The sequence below is a fragment of the Dermacentor andersoni genome, chromosome 3 (assembly GCF_023375885.2).
Source record: "Dermacentor andersoni chromosome 3, qqDerAnde1_hic_scaffold, whole genome shotgun sequence".
In the NCBI taxonomy this organism is placed as follows: Eukaryota; Metazoa; Arthropoda; class Arachnida; order Ixodida; family Ixodidae; genus Dermacentor; species Dermacentor andersoni.
The window spans coordinates 14,198,309-14,217,925 of record NC_092816.1 but is presented as its reverse complement, the minus strand read 5'-3'; the positions used below and the strand labels follow the sequence as shown (position 1 = coordinate 14,217,925).

The 19,617-nt window shown below is 45.3% G+C and overlaps 1 protein-coding gene across 1 annotated transcript in view; it reads right to left on the bottom strand.

The window, feature by feature from the left end:
- Positions 1–19,617, bottom strand: part of LOC126520883 (cytospin-A-like) — a 134,815-nt gene that overhangs the window by 108,774 nt on the left and 6,424 nt on the right. The window contains exons 2-4 of the mRNA XM_072287072.1: positions 13,969–14,220; positions 9,555–9,697; positions 2,713–2,897 (exon numbers count right to left, since the gene is read on the bottom strand). Coding sequence (XP_072143173.1) covers positions 2,713–2,897; positions 9,555–9,697; positions 13,969–14,171 — 531 coding nt within the window. The 5' untranslated portion in view covers positions 14,172–14,220. The remainder of the gene's footprint in view (positions 1–2,712; positions 2,898–9,554; positions 9,698–13,968; positions 14,221–19,617) is intronic.

Here is a 19,617-nt window from a genome sequence, read left to right as displayed (position 1 = left end):
CTGCTGCTGCACTTTTCGTTGAAATAAAATCTGTTGGTGCTTTCTTTCACTCAATTTCGATGCAATATTCGAATTCGGAGGGTTGAAAACCATTACGTACAGCTTTTCACTCATATTTTCTGGAAAACCCTTCAGCTTCCCTTTGAGCATCGCTTGCTGAAAGCGCCTGTGAGCAGTGGGTTTCCGGGAAACCCAGAAGTTGTGCTGGAGCTTCGCTTATTTATGTGTCAGCATGTGTGAGGTGTAGGCTTCTGAAATCTTCAGGAGCGATCACAGTTCTTCCCTTTTCTGTGTAAAAATACACTGTGATAATTCATGTTTACTTAGGTTTCAATTCCTGTTTTAAGGTCTCCCCCTACTATAGGCATCTAGAACTGTAGCCAGAAAGGATAACCACAAAATCTGGCATACTACAGGTATGTCATCTGCTCTCATCCTCGAATGCCACCAGGCATTCCGAATCTGGGCCACAAAGATGCAAACAGCCTGGTGACCAGCCTTCATCGGCTTTTCATCAAGATCTTGCCCCCTTTTCTTATCAAGGTATTGGAGCAGAGGGGCAGCAGTCTCTTGATTCTGGTAGATCTGAGGCGAGTTTTAACCCAAGAAGCACAAAACCAAAGCTCTTGTCCCCTTTTCTTCTAAGGCATTCAAGCAGAAGGGCAGCAGCCTCTTGGTTCTGGTAGATCTGAGACAAGTTTTAACCTAAGCACAAAGCTAAACTACAAGCACACATGTGCACAGTGAAAGAGATGAGAACAGCTGCGCATGCCGCGAATGAGAAACATGTGCGAGGAGAGAGTGGCAGCCAAGTGCTCCAAGTGAGGCAAGGCATGGTTCTCGGGGGTCACACATGCACATTTGACCATAGTGGTTAGGGGAAAAACCAGGTAGCATGTGTGTGGCAGCCAGAGAGGAAGGAAGACGTAGATTGCCTGTGTATATTGCATGTGGTGTGTGTGGATGGACAGCATGGGAGAAGAGTTGCAAATTGCACTAAAAAAAGGGAATTTTTGCGGGAAATGTGTCAGTTTGTCATAGTTCGTAGCAAGTAGGGGCTCGTCCAGGATCAACGTGGACATGGAGGCGGTGAATATGCCTGGAGAGTACCTGCAGCATCTGCTGGGCCAGACCAACTACTCCGCCATGCCATGTGAGCAAATCGCAGCAGCAGTTCGACAAAGGCTGATGGTGGCCAAGGCAGTGCCAGCAAGTTCTGTGACAGCAGCGGTGGTGCTCCAACCGTCAGGCGATGCCACTCCATGCTCCACTTAAGGTCAGCTCCCTAAATACAGTCAATTTAACGACATCCAGTCCCTTGAGGGGTTTCTGGACTGGCTGGTGATGTTTTGTTTGGTCAACGGTGTTGCCGCCAACAAAAGGCTAACTCACATTGTGCCCGCTGCTCAGGACTGCATCACGAAGTTGTGGTGACACTTCCTGACTACGTTTGTGTCGTGGGAGGAATTTATGGCGGCCTTCATTGCGGAATTCTCTTTTATTGACTCAAAACACGCTTGAAACAAGAACTCAAGCTCTGCACGCAACACCCAGAAGAAAATTTTAAAGAATTTATTTACATAATTGATGCTATACTATTATGACCGGATCGGTGGCGAAGTTTTGTGATCAGAAAAGGTTGACTGTGTGTTGCCGCAAATGCACCCACAACTCTCCACGACTTGGTAGAGGGCAAACAGTTTGCCAATCTCAAGGAGTTGGCTAAGGCAGCTAATGACATTGTGCAACGTCCTTGGAAGCGGTTGCAGCACAAGCCACTGCCGCCTCTGACAGATCAAGTGGCGAAGGACCTTGCCCTCCAGTCGGCTGTGAACATGACTGGCCTGCCCAGAACGCAGCTTGGAGTGTTGACGCTACGGATGTAGTGTCATTTCAGTCTCCACCGGTGGAATCCTACTCGTGTTTACTGTAGAAGAGAGTGGTGGTGTAAGTGGACCCGGAGCTCCTAGCGAGGTAAGGCATGGTTCCCAGAGGCCACGCTAATGCAGTTGACTGTAGTTGCTAGGGGAAGGACCAGGTGGTGCGAGTGGGGAAGCGAAAGAGAGAGAGAGAGAAAACTTTATTTTGATGGGGCACGAGAGGCGTGTGCGTGTTGAATGTGGTGTGCGCAGATGAACAACGTGGGAGAACAGTCGCGGAGTGCAATAATAAAGGGAATGTTCGCGACAAACATGTCGGCTTACCATCATTTCTAACAAGTGGACCGCCATTTCGTTCCCTATATTCCACCCATATGGGCGCCAACACCCATAAAAAGGCAAAAATAAGAAAAGTACTACCATGCACAGACTATTTCACACCATGCAACTGGAAGCTTCCATCAGTTTCATTGTCAATGGTTGTCATCTGCTAGAAAAGCATCACCAGCTGAAGCACGCAAGCTTCTCTGCATGTCGACACCGCCCCTGTCACATACGCTTCGCATGACTGCTCACAGACACTCCACCATTGGTTGCCTCTGTTGCTGCCAGCGAATTTTTCCGAAATGTTTCAATCTTGATCACAGCGGCATGCACCACTCTAAAACAGTTTTTTGGGCTGCCACAACTGCCGCTGCGCTGCTTTTGGGCCCATATCGCTTGCATGTGAAACAAGCTTAAGGCACTGTGTGCTACTGTGCCTGCTCCCCATTACCCCTGAGCAGTAGAGTGAGTAAGAGTGGCCAAGCCAGAAGTATATTGAAATTCTCACCTTGAGATGTTTTATCTCCATGCGCAGGGTGGCAATCTCGGCTTTCTTGCTCTCTGCATTGCGCACCAACTCAGAGACCTGCTGCTCCAGCAAGCTCTTTTCCCGCTCCAGCTGCAAGATTGTCGTGGGGGATGCCTTGCCTGCACTCTCCGACGTCTGAGTGCCCACCGTGGGCTGTGCTGGCCCTGAAATAATTGCATTCTTCAAAGAACCAAACTCCTGAAGCAAAATAAGGAGTTGCAGCAGAATCCACTCGAGGAAACAAAATTCCAAACTTTGCCATGGACCATGTGAACATTTATACCCAGATATTCTTTGAAGGCCTCGAAATTATACTGAAAGAACACAATTGCACATCATCTCTACATAATCAAATGAGCCATAATTTTCTCGTAAGTAAAAGTTGTAATACACTGTAAGAGCAGGTTCACAAGAGCTTGCAAAAAAAACTGCCCAAAAATTATTCCTGCGATAAAGAAATTGGCCTTATCGCTTGATTGAGTGCCTACTGTGGTTAATTATGCACTACAAGTCCACCATTAAATAATGTGGGCTGAATGCTAACCAGTTTTGTTTAGTCATCAGGAAGCCAGGAGTCAAAGTTGTTAGGTCCAAAACTGCTTAGTTGGTTATAAGGGACGTTATAGTGGAGAGCTCCAGATTAATTGTGACCACCTGGGATTCTTTACTGAACACCTAAACCAAAGCGCAAGAACATTTCTGCATGTTTCCCTCATCAAAATGAAGCTGCTATGGCCAGAAATATAACTTGTGACTTCATGCTCAACAGCAGAACGCTATAGCCACTGAGACACCACGGCATAATAGCAGAAAGGGTGCCACAAAGAACACAGCTGAGCATGGCCAAAGACTGGGTGTAATACAGTGCTGAGATGGGAAAAATTACAGGCACAGGTTCCATGGATTAGTCTCACATATGAAAGGAAACTGAAGACTCCTGGTAGTGGCCTTTGTTCTGTGGCGGACATAAACGAGGCTGACAATGACAAACCATGCATACATGCAAACCTGCGACCTTTAAATTTTGTAAAGAGACCATGGACGTAGGGGAGGGGGGCTGGCAGGCATACTTTAATACTTCTGCCCTGAGCACAATCTTTTGCAGCATACATACACAATTTTCGCAAGTCTCTGCTGTGCCAAGTTTGCTGCTGCTGTTCCAAGCAGCAGCAAACTTGGCACAGCATAGACTGACAAGCAACACATTGTTTTTTTATCACAATGAATTTTCAGCAACTTTACTGTTGCTGGTTCTCACTGCTCTAGGAACTACAGTTAAACCTCAATATAACGAAGTTTGCAATGTAAGAAACTTTCTTCATTTCTGTTTCTTGCTTCCATTGAAATGCATGTAGTATTTTTTTTCTCATTCTAACAATGTAGTTTTGTTTCGTGGTTCCAATAAGTTTTTGCAAGCACAAAAAGCAAATTTAGGCAAGTTCTACCACCTGTAAAGTTACTTGTAAATTTTTTCTAGTCCATGGCCCCACACGTGCGGACGATCAAATAGCACATGTGACATTTCAGCGTCCAGCATGACATTTTGGCATCTAGAGCGTCCATTTTATCCATTGGCACACAAAGTCATGCTAGTTACTTCTTTCTCTTGTAATCATGGTGTTCGTCGTTTGCACAACAATAAGTGGTGTGCCCTTAAAAGAGAAGTGCTTTCCCTGAAACTCAAAGTAAAGATAATTAAAGAAGTAGGGGAGGTGGTGTGATGGTGGCCATTAGGAATGACTATCAGCCATCTTTGGTTTTCCTTGACACCACACTAGAGTTGATCTAGGTGATGATGCAACTTAAGAGCACATACATTTTCGGTACACTGTGCCACCCTTCGAGAAGCTTTTTCGATTTTATTGATCATTTACAGCAGCCACTCAATGACATATTTAAAACACATCCAAAATGTATCATAACCTTAGGCGCCGACTTTAAGTACTCCAACATTAACTGGGCTGCACGGGTCGTCACTTCCTCAGAAAATGGCTCTGATCATTCCAGATTGCTACATATATTGAGTATGTATCCCCTCAATCAGCTTGTCAAAAATCCAACACGAAGCAGCAATATATTATACCTGTTGCTGACAACTCTCTGTGATAATTCTGTAACTCATGTGCTAAAGAAACTAAGCTATCATAAAGTAATACATAGCTTTCTTCCAGCTGCGATTCCTGATAAATCGATCCCTACAAATATTATTTTGAACTATTCTAGAGCTGACTGTGGTAAAATTAATACAGTCAAGCCTCTATATAGTGAAGTAGGTAAAATCAGCAATTTGCTTCGTTATATCGAAATTTTGTTGTATTGAAGTTAGACCTTTTATGCAAATAAGTACATTCGTCGGTCGATTTTTCTTGCATGGAAAGTGGCCGCAGAATTTTGCAAATTATTGGGCAATCAAAAAAAGCAAGTTTGAATGAGAAAACAAATCATTTTGATGAATTTGGGAGTCGGCGATGAATGATCGGCAGTACGAATTAAGCAAAGCCAGCCACACTTTCACGTGCACTCCCACACCGTGGCTGACAGCGTTGCCCGCACTGGGTTGATGCTATCATGAAAAGCGACGGCAGTGGGGAGTGAATGCTTTGTCTGCCTCTCGCTACGAGTCACTGAAAGTCGAGATTACGCAACCTCCAATATTAAATGTGCGGGAAGACAGCTTACATGATGGCAGGCCGTATCGGCACACCCACTCTTTCCACATGCAACATTACCTCTAAAGCAGGGTGCGTGGCTACGTATGCGCTCAGCCACGCTTACAGCCATTCGCAGCCACGGCCAAGACGCACGCCAGAAATCGTGAGCAAGCCAACTTACCCCCTCGTCCCTCATGTGCGCTTGATCGCGTTGCCCCACTTTCACCCCACTCCTCTTGTCCTCTACTCGCGCGGAAGGCGGCACTCGTGACGCCACCAGCTTTCTTGTCTCACCTTCACACACATTCACTCACAGCTAAAGAACAAAGTGTGCGGAACGCGATAGGATATCATCGCACTTCCACTTTATACGGAACATCATGCGGCTCCACTTCAGTCGTCGATCTCGTCACGCGGCGCATGATTTGAGAGGTATGTTTGCAAGCAGCCGCTTGTAATTCAATCACTTGACTATCTGCGTCCGCAGAAGTTTCTATTTGTTGTCTCAGCATTCCTTTGCAGTGGAAGCGAAATTTCGTTATATTGAAATCGCAAATGCACTTCGTTACATTGAGGTTTAAATACACGGACAAGAGGGCACGGTTCTATGGACAAGAGGTTAAGAACAGTTAAATACTTTGTTATATCGAGAATTTCGTTATATTGAAGTTCATTATATCGAGGTTTAAAGGGACCCTGAAACGATCTTGAAGTTTGTACAAGCGTACTGAGTCGTTAGAGTAGACCCTTCTGATCATTAATTGATGCATCTGGTGCTCCGCATAGAGCGTGTAATTTATTATACGGTTTTCAAAATGTATATCGCTGCCGATCGCAGCACACCACACGGCTGAATTTTCAGCCACCCATAACTATTTGATATAAATTGCCCTAATGACACTAGTAGGACGAGCTATCCGATTGGCTGCCCAGGGTGAGTCATCGATAATTTTTCCAACTTTATAGTGAATAAATGTTGTTCGTAATAGTTGGAATGATAGTTAATTTGTTTCTATAAAAAGAAAATAACAAAGACAATGCACAAGGACAATTTCTCACTACACTAAGCAATTCGGGCATAAAGCAAGTGTCGTCGGCTTGTGTTGCAACGTGCTCCGTGTTGACGAGAGCTCCGCGGTTAGTGTTGACCTCTATCTTTATTCTCGCAAGCACCATGGTTCACCCTCATTATGTTGTGGGCCGCAAACTTAGTGACTGGCAATATGTCAAGCTGCAACATTGCATCCCTCTGCAAGGCCGCAGACCAGCTGAGTAGCTGCAGCACCTCGGACTGCCGCTATCCGATCGGCGCCAGGATTTGCACGTTTGCGACCGTCGCTTTACGCCCGAAGATTACCACCACAATAGTGTTTCGTGTGTCCGGTATTCGGGTAAATGTAAGCAGAAACGGACTGGGCCTGGCCATTTCACAGTACTGTTTTAAGCGATGAGCAGGTCTATGCTATGGTCCGCACGGTGCAGCCACCTGGTGGCAAAAGCTCAAACAATCACAGTAGCTGTAACGAAGTCTATTCTACTTTGCTGCTCGTGTAAATTTTTCTCAGGAGTGTAATCATGAACACATTGTTTTTGTAAGTGTTTAAAATGTTCTACACTTCGTTAGAGCAATATTAGCTTTTCGTTTCGCTGGTCAAGCTCTGCACCACCAGGTGGCTGGACCATGCAGATCGATCAGGCCCCTCACGTACAGCTACGCTAAAATTCCATCAGCTTGAGTTTATGCCTCCACCCACCTTCTCGAAACGCCCCTTTCGCCTATGGTTACTGGAACACCGGACGCTCGGCGCTGCGACAGAATGCTCGCAACACTTCGCTGCTCGCTGCTTCGATAGCTCTCGCTTGTGGTCGACTGCCATGCTGCTGGCAGAGAGGTTGGAGAGGCTTCGCGCGCTTGCTCCTAGACAACCGGAAGTAGACGACACGATGTGCCATCCTGACACAGAGCCAGTGAAGACTGAGCTTAGCCCCGATCACTCAGCGAACGAGTTAAGGAGAAAATGCATGGCTATGGAGGAGGGTAACTTGTAATCGTCCATAGCTCTCTTAATATGAGACGCTTCCCACAAATTGTGGTGCGAATGATTAGCTGTACCTGTACCCTACGCATCTATCAAATTTGTCCAAACCGTTTCAAGGGCCCTTAAACTGTAGTAGTAATGTATTTACTCGAATCTAGGCCGGTTGCGATTTAAGCCAACCCCCAAATGCCCGAAGACAGAAAGAATAAAAAATTTACCTCGAATGTAGGCAGAACAAAAAAGTGAGGACAGCGTTCACAAAATGAAAACAGCATTTATTTAATATGAACATGCCGAGCTCATTCTACGTTATCATCACTGCTAGCCTCGCCGCTATAGCCGAGACCACACGCACACTTGCGCGCCCATGCATGCGCAGACAGTGCAGCACAGCTCACATGTATCGAAATACAGTACAATCTCGGTGAACAGCTCCTCTCTGTTATCGCGTGCTTATTTTCCGTATCATTGTCATCTCCTCGTTGCGTCCCCCATTGCCTCCTCCATCGACTAGCACAACTTTTCGTTTGAAAATGGCACTATAGTGGCATCGCTTGTTTGGTGCCATTACAATAACGCAATGCTATGGGCCACACTGCACGCCGATATGACACAGGTCAAAATAGCGTCGTCACTTACGTACTTTAGTTGGTTACTGATGCGGCTAATAGCAGTTGCTATACTGATTTTTTTAGATGGTGCTAGCTGTGCACCATATTTATAATTTTCAATTACAAACTGGTGCATTTTTTTTAAAATCCTTGAATCTAAGCCAACCCTAGAGTTTGGTATATGATTATTTGAAAAATCTAACAGCCTAGATTTGAATAACTATGTACGTTGCAGGAATTTGGCCTGATGTATAATAGAAATTCCTACCTCACCCGTACAGTTAATCAAAGCTTGTTGCTGTTTCGTGACAAACTAAAAGAAATTGAGTGTGCCTGTATACGAAAGTTGAAAATTAAAGTAAGCGACAATCCTAGGTTCAAAACAAAAGTAGTGTCTAAATATAAAGAAAAGGGCATAATGCACTGCCAAGCAAACAAACACAGTTTCTGAATGGCAAAGCTATAGAGAGGCCTCAATTGCTCGTGTCGAAGTGCACAGGAAGCAGAGTAAAACAGTAAACAACTAAACACGATCAGCAGCCGGATGGACGAAAGTGAGTGTCCCTCCCCACCATCATGGTTTTCTCGCAACAGCTCTGCCATCCCTCTATTTAGCTTTTAACGCTAGAGCGTTAAGGAGCTCGTGTCGCAGAAAAGCCAGTGTCGTCAGCGTCGGTGGCGTTGGCCGTGAGCGATAAATCCCAGAAGGCACTTCATAAATAAAAGACATCGTGCAAAATGGGCTGGTGGAAATCGAACCAGGGTCTCCAGAGTGTGAGACAGAGACGCTACCACTCAGCCACGAGTTCGCTCCTTCAAAACAGGACAAAATCGCCTCTAGTGAACGTGGTGTTGCCTTAGAAACATGCCGTAGAAAGTTATACTGCGGAGTATATCGGTAATTATGACCATGTAACTTAGAGAAGTCGCAGTTCCACGAGTAGCGAAGTACGTTTCCGCTACATTTCTTCTGCGCTCTGCGCACACGCAGAGCCATCTTGCGGCAAACACAGAAGACCCCCTCCTCGCAATGTATGGCGCTGACCTGACACGTGGCGTGCCACTCGCCCCATGATCGCGTCCGCCTTCATGGCGCAACGGGGCCCGGCTATCTGTGCCGATCGCGACGTTTGGCTGGCGTAGCGAGTTTGAGTAGGCGGTGCGAACGGGGTGCAATAACGCTATCGCGTTCCACTCTTGAAGGCGAAGCTTAAGCGTCCTCCAATTTTTTTTTCATGCTACCAAATTATAACAATTATCAGTTACACCAATGGAATTTTTATGGCACTTGAATGTTGTTATAAGTGGGTTCCACTGTACTGGGAGCCAGATGTATTATGGGTTGCACATTCCCCTGCTGTACATGCTCCACTGTTGAAAGAACTTTTAGCTCCATCAACATCGCAAAAGCACAATGAGAAAGCACAATGTTGACTGTTTATGTTTGGTACAACCTTGTGCCACCTGTCTGCGGAATGCCACAGAGCAGACTATCTTTGTAGGGTCAGAATTGTGCCTACCAGAATGAAGCTTCTTGTGCTCTTTTGTCTGGCCATTGGAGTCCAGGCTGTCTTTGCTTGAGGATGACTTGATGCTGCTACACTTTCGGGCACCAGCGGTGCCTCGGGAAAGCATGTTCTCCTTGTTCACCGGGTCAGAACGACTGCAAGAGAGAAGAGGGAAGCAAAAAAATACAGCTTTCTACAACACTGCACAGCTGCCTCACAGCAACATGCGCAAATATCACTGCTGGTTTCCTCCTCAATGCAGTATCTCCACTGTGAACACAGTGCTAAAGGCATCAGAAAAGCTAAGGAAGCACATGAATTTCGCTTTTTTCATCCCACTATTCAAAAGGTAACATTTGTCGGGTATTTTAAAACAATCTCTCAATATCTGAAATGGAAGTTCTGTGCTGTCAAATGTTCCACGGTGCATTCTGATCTCAGTGCTCTACTTTCTGGTAAATAGGCTATGCTATGTGCAGTCAGCATACCTTGATCCTTTTTAGGCCTGCCTAGATTTCTACATCCTGCTTTTCGAAAGGTCTGTGTCAAATATCACAACTTCTGAGTGATTTAGTGAATGATGAGCTGTTGGAGAAATGGCATGCTCTTGTTATCACATTTTATCAGCATGTTACAGCCTCTACCCATGCAGCAGATGGAGTTGAAATTTGGCAAAGTCACTCTGAACACAGCAGCTCGACGAGATTCTTCAGCAACCCTGAGTGTGTACAAGCAGATCTGGTGCAAAGGCAACTACAAAAATTGAAGCAAAGGACTATTGCACTGCTTCTTTCTTCACTCTAGTTGTATTAAAGAACTACTGTGCTTTCTTTTTTACATAGTTTTCTTATCACCACTGATGCACAGCACAGCCTTATCAATTCGTTTGAAAGCGCTAGTTGTTGCATTGCCTGAGCTCAACATGCCTAGTGTGTGTTCTCGAACTTTATATTGGTACAGTAAAACTTCGTTGAACCGTACCCGCTTAGACAGTAGTTTCGTTTTAAACGTAGTAAAGTCAAATCCCCGACTCAGCGGCCATGGAAAATAATGGGTTTTGTACCCGTATAAACCGTACCAGCTTATGGCATACGTATCGGTTAACACGTAGTGTTTTCACTTTTCGTTGCACAAACACGGCGTTGCGTCATCTCCATCGGGCGGCCCCGCAGAACAACAAGCCTCAGAGATACGAACAATGGCCTCCAAGCGCCCTGTGCGTTTGCGCGTGAAGCCACATCAACATCATTTCGGCGCCATGCCAGACAGTGTTGTGGCGTCGTGCAACCAAGGACTCACGTCATGCCGAAGCTCGGTGCTCAGCACAGAATAAAAATTAGACATCGTTCGTGCCATGTTTGTGCTATCAAACGCGACACTAACTCGGTGTGTGACAGGGATCTGCTGTTGACTACGGTGTGTCGCATTTGGAATGCGAAGAAGTTGCTCAGCAGTACTGCTGCGACCGCGAAGAGATGTCACCTACGAGGTTAGACTTTTCGCCATCACTGCCTCTGTTGTTGCCAAAGTGTTGACTAGTGACAGTGATGGGGACGACACAGAAAGCGACAGCACAGGCAATTCAAGCCCAACAGTGGCAGAAGCTGCGCATTACATCAGCCTCACGAGTACAATCATCACAACGAGAACAGCACCCCGCAATGAACATGGCGCCCCACGACTTCTGCAGCGCTACCGCGCACGTACAAAGAGAATATGTAACACCAACAAGGAATCTGCAATGCGAATGTTTGCCGAGAAGAGGAGGCTGGCTGAAAAGCTGGCTCGCAGCTTCAGTAATGTTGAGGCCGCTGTCGTAGCTGCTAGGCCGCCGCGGCATCAAACGAAAATAACACTTTTGTTGCACGAAGTGAATAAATACTGCATGTTTTCTTACCCTTTCATCGCACTCTCTCTGAGTTCCGTTTTTGACAGGTAAGTCGGCGATCTCATGTTATTTCGGTTAAGCAGTACTACCGTTTAGTATGTACTTTTTCCGAGCTCCGGCCAACTACGGTTTAACGAGGTTTCACTGTATAGCCCTATCCAAGTGTGCCTTGAATGTGATGTGCCCAATTTCTTCAAAAACACTCAGCATGCTACATACGGTTATCGAGAACTTTCTGCATCATGTTTAAACAGCAGCCAGCTGTGAGCTGCTCCAGTTCCGAGTCTACAATCATCGACTGTGCTAACCGTGGTCATTACCCTTATAGTGTTTCTTGCTTTCTGGCCACAAGTTTTACCAATAGAATGTTTAATTCTGTGCTGCAATGATAGAGGGACCCACCCCTATTTCACAGACCTTCGACAGGCAGAACTGAAACCTTGCTGGAGACATTAAATGAGGTCGCTACGGTTAACAACTGGTACAGCAAAGACAAGCCAAGTCATGTTTATTTATCTTTGGAAGACGCCGCTCGGGCATGGTTCAAGAACCAAGTTATCCCTCATTTCTTAATGTCTCAGACTAAGAGTCATTGAAAAGTAAAGTACACCTCTCCCTTCCAACACAAAACATGCTATTACAGTTAAACTCACTTATAACAATACCGGTTCTTACAATACATTGGATGTAACAATGAGCAGTCACTGCACTCTTAAGTTTTGTGTGTTCTGTGGTAAAATAAACCGCTCACTATAATGCTCCTATACAGCATTATCAATTATAACAATTAAACCTGGCTACTGGGTGCATGTGTAAAAGCAAACAAAAATTCACAGGGTCTTTTTCATTTTCCCATAGAGACTTGAAGGTGAAAGCCCAAGTGCCAATGCATTAAAAACAGACACATTATGTACACATCCCCTTAAGTTGCTCAGTCTACTTCACTTAGTCATCCCTCTTAATTTGCTTACTCATCCTCTTAATTCACTAATGTTGAATTCCAATGGCGGAGTCCGAGCAGCCGACGGACTCCGCGAGCGAGCACTCGACTCTGGCGCAGAGCAACGCCTCCAGATCCGTGAGTGGAACACAACCTGCGCGGCCGGAGCAAGACAGAAGCGGAAGTTCTATCACCGAGTTACCCAGGATACCTTGCGTGTTGTCATTTCCTTCTGCTGTTTGCTCCCAGCACCGCTGCACCGGTCACTTGTCTCTTCAGCGCAGTTCACCTGTTGTTTTTTTAAAAGTGCGGAATGGATATCTCGCCAAGCGTGCAGCAGCTTTTGCTTCCTCGCGAGTCGTGACCGGTGGCGCCTCCTAGCAGACAAACGTGGTAAAGGAAATACGTCACGCAGAGTTCCGGTCCACTCCACCGATTTTGGCGGAGCATCTTTTTCTGCTCCACGGACTGACTCCCGCTCTGAATCCCCTCCGACTCTCTCATTGGAACACCTTACTCCTGCCCTCACTCTGCCATTGGAACAAACTTGCTCCGAAACGAGCAGAAAAACTTGCTCCGACTCCGCCATTAGAATTCAACATAAGTGTACTTCAGTTAGCCATCCCTGTAATTCCAAAGATCTAGGGTTCAACCCCCACCAAAGATGGAGGGTTCGTAGCCTTTTTGTATCTTTCATGTCATCGAAGCGTTTTCACTCAAGAACTTTGAAGCTGAACTGACTGATGAGATGTATAAGGCTTTCGCCTTAATAACAAAATCCTCAGGGGGGAATCGCCGCATCGCCTGTGTGCTGCACACCTTTGCCGCACCCACCTTACTGCCTTCATCGCAGTCGCACCCTCACACACCTCCCTTCAGTCTCCCGTCCACCCCTCCGACGTCAACGCTATCGGTGCAGTCAACTTGTGTTTCAGAGGAGTGGAAGAGGACGAGAGAGAGGCATGTGAGGGTTCAACTGCAACACAGGTGGCCATGCGAGGTGCGTGGCACAAAAACAAATGCAGAGGCTCGCTTTTCTTTCTTTCTTTTTTCAGGGTTTCGCATGCCTCCTCTTTTTTGCTGCAGGCGCCCATCAGTCTGATTTAAAAATGCAGCCTAGGAACATTGTAGTAAATGGTTTATAGTATCACAGGACACATACACAAAAAAGTTCACAGCCCCGCAGCCGCTCACTGTTACCTACATCTGAGTATTGTTAAAAGCAGTAATGCTATGAGTGGGTTTGACTGTACTTCTTTCTGTCTAACTAAAATGTTTTGATGCTTGTTCCCTCTGTTTTTTTGTGCAACCTGCTTATAACAATTATCAGTTATAACAATTGAATTTACTTGGCAATTGAATATTGTTATAAGTGGGTTCAACTGTATACAAGCTAGACCGCAAAACGTGACGTCCACATGAAATTTAACAGCTAACAAGACAGTGGTAGACTGAAAATTCTGTTGAGACAAATGCACAGGTCAGAAACAAGAATGCTGCATTTGGCATCATCATCCAGACATAAGAAAAGCTAGGCTTCACTTAGAGCACTTTTTGCGTGGGCCCTAGCAAAAAGGCTAAATAAACGACAGACTCACGTGGTAGACATGGGCCTGTTTGTGCGCGTGCGTGTTGCGCCTGGTGTGCCGGCTGTGCGAGAAGAGTCCTTTTTGAGCGGTGCAAAGATGCTTTCCTGACCAGCACGGCTTCTCTGCTGCAGGGCACTCAGCCCCTGGGGCAGGGCACTGTTGCCTGCTGACCGCAGGGTGCCGCCCACTGTGCGCCCAGCATTGCGCATCATCGAGCCACAGCCCACTCAGAGCCCCCTCTATGCCACCGGGGAGCCAGCCCTGCACCAAGAATGAAGAGAGATCAACACAATTTCTGATATGCAACACAGAGAAGAAATTAAACCTACACATTGGGACATACAAATGTGAAAACCACAGCTTTGTTGAAAACATTCCTATGGATATGAGAACTACAGCAACCACACGCACGCACATGTATACCGATGGCTTGACCACATCTATTATTTCTGGCAGTGTTGTAGTTACGCTGACAAGAGGAATAACGCTGCTATTTAAGACATCACATGTCACAGCGTCTACGAGGGTGGAACTCAAGGCTCTGTGCAGTGTGCTTAAATTTATTGACACGGAAAGTCCTGGTAAATTGCCAGTGCTGGTTTTACGGAGCACGCTATCAGTTCTCTGACCTGGATCAAGAATAGCTGGCGTACGAAATTGTCAAACTTCACCACAATGTCAAATAAAAAGGCCACTAAATGTCTTTTCAGTCTTTACCTGGAAGTTGCAGTCAGTGGTAATGATTACGCAGACAAAGTTGCTGAAGTGCCACCTCAAAAAGACCAGGGAGTTCCCCTTTCCAGGGCAGATGCTGCAAGGCAGCTTCGCCATCTGGCACAGACACACTGATTAGCAGAGTGGAACACCCCAAATATAAGGCAAACCAGACTACATGAACTACAGCCTTCACTGCAGCTCGCACCACCACCCGGGCTTCATCAACATGAGGCATTGCTTCTGTGTCAGCTGTGGTTGGCAGTTGCCTTCACAAGGGCTTATACTACGCTAAATGTAATGACCAACAGTGCTGTGTGAGATGTCTGTGGCAGCAAAGGAGAAGATTGAGCATTACTGCGCCACTGTCCTCAATTTCAATCACAAAGCTGTCCGTGCAGATTCCCCCGTGTTTTGTTTTTTGTTTTTTTGCATTTTGCCTTTCCTGCAATGCACTTAATTTCATGTGTAACATAAGTGCAGTCCTCACTATTAATAGCATCCTTTCTTTAAATACAAGCAGCATATGTCCACATTCCAGATAGCTTAAACAAAAATTTGTACTAAAAGAAAAAAATGTTTGCAACACAAATGCTCCAGCCCTTTTGAGGTGCAATGCAATGGCTGGTCATCACAGTCAAGATGATGAACATTCTGCCATGAAGATAAGAACAGTGGTATGCTTGCAGTGGTCTCCAATGCTATGCGATTGCAGAAACATAGTGCTGCTGTTACGTTCCTTATTCTATACCTCTATAAGTGTTTTTCAGATTACACATTTTGCATCACCGCACATGAACAAAAGGTTAGAAGTGCAAATTTTTGCTCATGGAAAGCTAATAATAATAATATATGGGGTTTTACGTGCCAAAACCACTTTCTGATTATGAGGCACGCCGTAGTGGAGGACTCCGGAAATTTAGACCACCCGGGGATCTTTAACGTGCACCTAAATCTAAGTACACGGGTGTTTTCGCATTTCGCCCCCATCGAAATGCGGCCGCCGTGGCCGGGATTCGATCCCGCGACCTCGTGCTCAGCAGCCCAACACCATAGCCACTGAGCAACCACGGCGGGTGCTCATGGAAAGCTAAACAATGTAATGCAGAGCAGCAAGCTCCACTTGTGAAACACTGTACAAAAATTATTGGATTGCGTGGACCTTATTACAGTCTAATAGGATGCGAAACTAACATCATCTAAGATCAGTGACCTATAACTAACATCAGTGACCAAATCTTGCTTCAGAATGACCTAAACAATATTCAAAATTGGTGTGATGACTGGCTAATGCTATATTTAAGGAAATAAAGAAAAAAAAACAAAGAAACAAAAAAAGAAAGAAAGGAAAAAAATATGTCGATAACCCGCCATCACAATCCCCTCATATTCTCATATGTAATAGATAGCAAGCATATTGAATCAATTAGTTTTCATATACCTAGGCATCATTATTTCTCACAACCTTGACTGGTGTTTGCATCTGAATAACGGAATGATGTTGTAACATCTGCTAACAAAAAGCTCATTTTACTTAAACATCCCTTACAATATGCTCCTCTCCACGTAAAACTACTACAATACGAACTGTTCATCAGGCCTAAACTTTGGTATGTTTCTGCCATCTGGTGCCCCCATGACATTTCCGTAACACCCTTGAAGCCTTACAGAATCACATTACTAGGTTCATTCACTCAGCATATTCTTACGGCATCGGCATATCATCATTACAGCAGACTCCAGTTTACCAACACTTTTGTATTGCCGTCGCATCGCCAACCTATCATTATTTCACAGATATCTTCACAGTCAATCACCCTTTCACCACACATTTCCCCACCAGCATGAATATCATTATTTCACAGTTATCTTTACAGTCCTCTCACCCTTGCACCATACATTTCACCACCGGCATTAATATCATGTCGCATAGGTCAATTGAGTGTTGCTTGCCCTAAAGTGCAAACTGACATTTCCGGCTTCCTTTTCCCCTCGTGTAGTTGCAGGGTGGAAAGGCTTCCCTTACAACATCATTGCCGTCATCAATTCATCTACATTCACGGAAGAAGTGTCAGTGATTCTCTCACCTTAACTAATATTGTTTAGCTATTGTTTTAATCCCACCCCTTACGTAGTGTATGTATTACCCCCGTGTGGGTCTTTAAGGAAATAAAGAAAGAAACAAAAAAACAAAAAAGAAAGAAAGGAAGGAAAAAATATAAAAACAACCTATTTCATCTGAACAAATGTGGTTGTGAGCAACACTCGTTCCTGTCCTGTTCTTCACATTATTTTATGCCTTATCACACCATAAGTATGAGCAAACTAGCCCAGCAACAAGTAGTGATGCTTTGCTCTTGCTGCTTACAAATAATGTAAACACGTGTTATGTGCAAGCTGTGGTAAGTCTGGCCATTGCCATAAGATGTGTGGCTAAGCTGCATAATAACTAAACCCCACATATTGGCAGACACACACACACACGTGTGTGTATGTGTGTGTGTGTGTCTGTTTAATAACTTTCTTATGTACATATATTAAAAGGCAGCTCCAGTGGTTTTTCTGGTGAGGTGCCTAGATTGGGCTAGTTGTTTCGCTCCTGAATAGGTACAGCAGCAAGCTGCCGTATAACTTTGCGGTGGGCAGGGGTCCCTCTTGGAAGGATCCAGAGGTTTAGTGTAACGACTGAGCTCTGTAGCCCAGCAAGGCAGATTCTTCGCAGTGACGATAGGCCAAAACATGTCCATAGCAGATTGTGTGCTGTGGCTGGCTCACTAGTGTCGCAAGTTTCACAGGCTGGGTCCAGCAACTTGTCGAGGTATTGGGCTCTCAACCCAGATGTGACTGTCATGCCGGTGCACAGAAGACGGAGTGTCATGCGTTCCCAGCATGAAAGCAAGGAGGAAAGGGGTCATGAGCCTCGGGCAAAAGCATAGAAGCAAGCTTTCTATGCTGTCAGAGCTGTAGGTGAGCATCAACAGCATCTACATCTTCTGCCGATCTGGCTGCAACAGAAGCGGGGCGAGGAGATTGGGGGGGGTAAATTTGATCCCCATCAACTGCATCCACTTCCTCATTCTATCATCCGCCCATATGCCTCTGTATCCAATGAATGTCCAGCTCAGTTTCCTTGTGCCGTAGATATGTCGCTTCTCCGTGGATGGCGGTTGCCAGCGGGTGTGTGTCAGTCTTTCTTAGTTTGCGTACGGCATCTTGCGAATCTTTGTATATGTGCAGAGGGCTGCGATGTTCGAGGCGATCATTTCTGGCTGCATGGACAACCTCTAGAATCGCTTGTAGCTCTGTACTGGTCGTATTTAATGGTGTGCCATAGGTAGTTGTTGCTGTGTTGCTACCGTCACTGTTCGTCCAAGTGGTACTGGTGAAATTCTGTGAAACAGCAGCATCCGTGTAAATGCAGTGAGCTGTATTCTCATTAAGGGTGTCTCTGCGGTGAATTTGCAGTGATACTGTGGTAATGCTGTGATCTTGATGGGGAAGGACAGAGCCTGAGTGCTGAAAGATGACATTGAATTGCATCAAGAGCTGCTCAGATGGCATCTTGCTGCTCACGAAGTGCCCTCCCGAGGTGCAAACTGTGAAGTCTGCCTATATAGTGGGTAAACAGAGCTACCTCGGGTTTATACAAGTTCGGGTATCATAGTGCCAGTACAGCACATTGAAAGAGTATTAGAGTGAACCTGTGCGTTACACAAGCATCCCCTCATCTTGTCTTGTTATGCGTTTTGGCTTCCAGTTTGTCAGGGTATTAAAGGTGCAGAGAAGCACATGAATGGTGACAAGTAGATGCATCATCTATCAGTGTAACACATGAGCTTCAGCAACTTTGCCAGTGAAAGTGTTGTTCATGAAGGCACAGTTCCAGTGTACAACTACCACCAAGTGAGTAGCAGTGAGCTAGATAATGAAAGCGAGTGCGCACCAACATATTACGATAATGGCTTGATGTGGCTAAGCTTGGTTTATAAATTGCTAAACAAGAAAATGACTATTCTTACTTCTTAGAGGTAAGGAGGGCGAGGCTTACATGTGTTAAATATAAACATTTTAGAGTAATATCATTCCAAAGTTCATGGCACAGTTATTTCATGATCAGAGCCACCATTCAAGCCATCATTCAAAATTTCGACTATCATGGAGGGCTAACGGCAGATTTCGAATAAAAACAGTCAAATAGTTTTATGTTGTAGGGACCTAGCCTACATGAAGCACTGCAGCCATGCCAAGTTTTCGTTGCCTCATGGAGAAAATAAGCTTTTGCGTAAGTGCTCAGAGAATACACAAATTAAGCAGTGTTATAAAGGAAATTGTGCATGTTGCCATTGAAACACTGTGGCGTCTCATCACAACACGCATTTTCTGGTGGCATTAGCCTGTCTGAAACCATGCCATCAGTGATTGCCAGAACCGATCAAGGTTCAGCAGATAATTATTAGGATAATTTCTTGATGATATAATATTGTCACGAGTGGCATGGCAACCTTTCTTTAACGACCATGTTACTAGTGATGGTATTGGCAGTAGTACCTTTTGTAGCTGGTTGTCATTTAACTCAGCCCAGTGAAGCAAAAACAAATTAAAAAAATAAGGGACATCATGCACATGCACAAAAAAAAAGGTTTTCTCTTTATGCTAACGTCCATGCTACACTGCGCTATGCACCACCAATTTTAGCGGCAGCTCCCATAGACTCCTAACTTTCGGCTTAGCTCTGAATTAAAACTTTCTCTTCTGAAGCTAAGGGCAGCTGCCAGCAACGATGCAAGGCATGGGGGGAAATTCATAGATGCTCAAGAATCATGTGTTCAGTGGATTCGTCTGCTATTCCATAGAAGGCATATGTCGCCAACACATCCACTTTCATGTACGCAATGCTCTGTGCATCCAACACATTTGTTCCACCCACGTAGCACTTCAACGGTA